Source organism: Elephantulus edwardii, unplaced genomic scaffold, assembly GCF_000299155.1.
Source record: "Elephantulus edwardii isolate Elephantulus edwardi_28Jun2011 unplaced genomic scaffold, EleEdw1.0 scaffold00116, whole genome shotgun sequence".
In the NCBI taxonomy this organism is placed as follows: Eukaryota; Metazoa; Chordata; class Mammalia; order Macroscelidea; family Macroscelididae; genus Elephantulus; species Elephantulus edwardii.
In genome coordinates this window covers 970,913-975,489 of record NW_006399866.1, presented here as the reverse complement: position 1 = coordinate 975,489, position 4,577 = coordinate 970,913, and the positions used below count along the sequence as shown (strand labels likewise).

Below are 4,577 nucleotides of genomic sequence, written 5' to 3'. Positions count from 1 at the left end.
CATAAACAGCGCCTGGCACTGCAAAGCTGGCAGCAGCGGGTGCTCCAGCCAAGGGTGGAGGCAGGGCAGCCTCCTGGGCTGAGAACCTAGGGGCTTTTCACTGCCTGTGAGGGGGGCTCTGTGATGAGGGTGGCAACACCAGACCACCACCAGGGAGGGGCTGGGCGGTGAGATTCCCACCAAGCCTGTGGGGGTCCTTCTGCCCACACAACTTCCTTCCCGTCCCCCTCGGCCACACTGGACTGGAATGCCCTCTTTCTTGCCCTTTGCTGCCTCTGCAAAGGGCAGAGGGCAAGGTTGGCCTTGTCCAGTAGCCAGGGCAGTACTCACCCCGCCAACACTGATGAGCAGGGTGGGGCTGGAAGAGGGGGTCCCAGTGCATGGAGGGGCCTTCCCTGCGGGCTCGCCAACTCCAGCGGCCTGTCGCTTAATCGCTCACTTCAGTGGGAGGGTCGGGAGAACTAGCCCGCCACCCACCAGCCTGCCTGCACCGGCATGCCCTCCTGCCTCCTGCAGAGGAGTCAGTGATGCTTCTCATCACTGGGGTGCCCGTCTCCCCCATCCAAAGGACCCCTCATAGCTGGCACGGAACAAAAAGCTCGGGGGCTGGTTTCAGGCTATTGTGCAGATAAGGGCTGGGGTTCTAGACTTGACCCAGTGCCAGCCCTGTCATCTTGCTAGGTGACCATGACTCATCTTGGGAACCTCTGCTTCTCAGCTCTGTTGATGGCAATAGCAGTACTTCAGGTGCTCGGAGCAGTAACCGGGTAAATGTCCATGAGGGGCTGGCCTGGGGCCTCAGCTCTACCCCTACCTCCCCTGCCCCTCCAGCCTCCTGCCACACTGTGCGCGTTGGCCCATTACCAGCAGAGGGTGGGATGGGGGTGAGAGGGGTGCCCTCTTTGCAGACTCAGCAGCCTCTAGGGCCAACAAGGGTGACCATCAACAATCCCCTCTGAGTTTAGGTGTTCACCTTCCAGGTTGGGGCCTCAAAATTTTGGGATCCCTTGAAAATAGTGATGAGGGGTGGTACATGCCCAGCCTTGGCACCTCAAATCAAGCCATTCCCAGCAGTGCAGGATCTGCCCCTGCCTCCCGGAGGTGGTGTGGGGACAGGTTGGGGTGGGGCAGAGGTGGGGTGGGGGCTGGACTCTGGGGAGCCTGCCTCCACCTTGGCAGTTGTGCTTGGCTTTAGAGGCAGTGTGGGATAGGGCAGCCAGTCTGGTCACCATGGGCAGCACCTGTCACTCCACAGTCCTTCAGGGAGAGGGAGGATCTCCAGGCACAATGGAAAGTGAGGCATGAAGGTCAAACAAACAGGCCCCAGGGGGGCCTATCACTCCCCTCTTCTCAAAGGCATCCAGGGGTGTGCAGCCCTACTTTCTGGACTCCCATGTTGTTGGGTGCACGAGCTGGCAAAGTGGAGGGGGTCACCTGGGCCCTGGGCAGAGCCAGGCGTGTACAGACTTGTCCATCCTGGCCTGGAGCTGGCAGACACATCCACGAGAGCCAAAGTCAGGGCAGGTAGAGATTTTGTCTGTTAAGTTGGCCTCCATGAGCAAAGGAAGAGACACTGTTTGTTGCCAAGTTACAGGGTGAGGGCAGTGATGAGGGGATGTGTGACCTCAACCACCCAGGGGGTTTAGTGTTAGGGGCTGGATTTACCCACCCCAGCTGGAGATGGGTCAGCCATGCCTGGACTTGAGGGCAGATGAACAGGAGTGGGGGGTTGTCAGGCTGGAGCTGAGCAGGCAGGGCTGGAGGGAGCTGGCCTAGCGGTCCTCTCGGACCGGCCGTATCTTCATCTCGGAGAACTTGAGGGAGTACTGCCAGCCGGTCCAGGAGGACCACTCAATGCCATCAGCATAGGAGGCGTGGGCACCGCGAAGATATTGCCCGTTGAGGTTGGATGTGTGGCAGTTTCGGTACCACCAGGCACCACGGTAGAAGGCGGCACAGTTGTTCTCCGAGTGGTCACTGTCGCGATCCTTGGTGGTGAACCTCATGCCACTGTGCTTCAAGAGAGAGTCACCTGTGCAAGTGCACACACACGGGGGTGTTGGGAACAGACACATGGACACACAGACACACAGGTACACCCCCCATGGGAATGTTCACACAGGGTACATGCGTGCACAGGATACATGAGAACAGACACATGAACACTTATACACACAGGTGTGTACACACACAAGGTGCATGAAAATAGACACATAGACTATGCATATACAGGTACACCCCCCACGGGAATGTTCACACAGGGCACATGCATGCACAGGATGCATGAGGACAGACACATGGACACATATACACACAGGTGTGTGCACATAAGTGTGCATAAATGCACAGGAGGGTACAACATGTCAGTTATATGCACGAGAACAGACACACAGACTGTACACAAACAGGTGCACACACAGGGATGTTCACACAGGGTGCATGCATGCACATGTGCCCTCACTATCACCGACATACGCACACTGGTGTACACATATGTGCACCCTCACCTGCCTTCCACACCATGGATGGCCCCGTGTTAGAACATGTACATATGTGTCCTAACAGTCCCTGGTCTAGCAATCCCTCTGGGCTCTTACACACATCTTTTTGGCACCAGAGGAGAAAGGTTATTATTTTTCTTCCCCACCCCTTTCTTTACTTGTTGAATAAGATTCTACTGCCACAGGAGATTTCCTCTCCTTCTCCAGCAGAGCATCTGTTGTATTCAAACTGTGCACATGTGGGATTGCAGCACAGCTTCTTGCCACTAGGCCACCAGAGCTCCCTGAGAAAGGATAAACCCAGTGTAGAGGTTGGGGCCCTGCACTTCAGGAGTTCAGCAGAGTCCAAGCCCCAGGTCTCCTGATTCCTAGCTCTGGGCTTAGTTCCTTCGTCTGGCTCTGGAGCGTCATGTCACAGATGTATGGACCAGCCTCAGCATACCTGCAGTCCCCGAGTAGTCAGCCACTGTGAGGGGGTACCCGTCTTCCTCGGGGTCCACAGAGAATAAGCCCACGCCAAAGCTCCCATAGCGAGCATAGGCTGTGCCGTTGTCGAAGTCCTCCAGGTCCACGTGCAGCTCATAGGTAGCCTGTGTGGTCAGGGCATGGATCCTCTTGAGCCCTGGAGCAGGGAGAGAAGGGCTGGAGATGTTGGTGGGCTCCGAAAATCACACACACACACACACACACACACACGCCAGCAGAGGATGGAGAAGAAAGGAGAGCCATTCTTCTGTAGTTAATGGCAGAAAGGATAACCACCAGCTGTGTGCATTTGATCCTGAGCTACTTTCTTCCTCCTGCAGACCTGTGTTCAACAGAAAACAAGACCAATAGTTGGTGGTGTTTGGCTTTCTCTAAACTAGACAATGCTGTCCAAACATGGAGGTTTCCAACTGGATGCTGGTGGGAAGACTGCAAGTGTCAGGAGATATACAGAGAACCTACACCGGAGGTGGTGGCCCTTATCCCTCCTCACATTCTGGGCTCAGCCAGACCATATCTGATGCTTGCACTTTCCCTGAATCTGGCTTTGAATCTCTGCACGTGCTGTTCCCTGTACCTGTGACACACTCTCTCCACCCGCCCACCTCCTGTTCAACTTCCAGGTCTCACCACCGCTAGCCCTCTGCCCACCCAGTTCTCCCAATCAGTGCTTATCACTGTATCTGTGCTCCCTCTGGGGTAATGCTCCCTGAGACCAGGGTGTCTGTTCTATATTGCTAGTGGAGTGGGACTCAACACATAATGTGCTTGTGTACAGCTGAGTTGGAGCCAACCCATAGCTGTCCCTCCAACAGGTTTTCAGAGGCAATGAATCACATGGAAGGGAGACTGGCCATACGTGGGATTGCCGCACAGTTTCTTACCACTAGACCACCAGAGTTCCCTTGTATATAATTATTATGTGCCATCGAGTTGACTAGAACTTACAGTGACCCTAGGAACAACAGTCCTGAACCCTGCCCTATCCTTAGCCAATCTCACTCTCTGGCACATCTGCCCTCATTGCCTCCGTCACTGTGTCAATCCGTCTCATCCAGGGTCTTCCTCTCCTGCGTTGACCCACCACCCTTCCAAGCATGATGTCCTTCTCAAAGGACTGATCCCTCCTGGCAACATGTCCAAAATATGTGACACTGAGTTTCAAAATGCTTGCTTTCAAGGAGCAACCTGATTTCACTCTCTCACGCAGACCTTGACAATGCACGGTATGTTCAACACTTTTCCAGAAACACAACTCAAAGGCACTGATTTTTATAGCTGAGATACGTATGTTTGCTTGTCTGTCATCTGCTTTTTGGGGAAAAATGCTTGTCTGTCAGACACTGTCCTAAAGCTGAGCTTCCAAGAGTGACTTGGAAGAAGAATTGCCCACCCAATTCCGAAATAACAGACGTTGGAAATCCCTATGAACACTGGAGTACATAATTGTTGCTGTGGTTATGTGCTGTTGAGTTGCTTGCGACTCATAGCGACCCTATGTACAACAGCCCTAAACCCTGCTCTGTCCTGTGCCAACCTCACTGTCTCCGACACACCCACCCCTATTCCCCAGTCACTGAATCAATCCAC

The 4,577-nt window shown here is 54.4% G+C and overlaps 1 protein-coding gene across 1 annotated transcript in view; it reads right to left on the bottom strand.

Moving 5' to 3' along the window:
* Positions 1-1,772: 1,772 nt before the first annotated feature.
* FIBCD1 (fibrinogen C domain containing 1) overlaps positions 1,773-4,577 on the bottom strand; it is a 51,617-nt gene continuing 48,812 nt past the window's right edge. The window contains exons 6-7 of the mRNA XM_006892447.1: positions 2,944-3,123; positions 1,773-2,032 (exon numbers count right to left, since the gene is read on the bottom strand). Coding sequence (XP_006892509.1) covers positions 1,773-2,032; positions 2,944-3,123 — 440 coding nt within the window. The remainder of the gene's footprint in view (positions 2,033-2,943; positions 3,124-4,577) is intronic.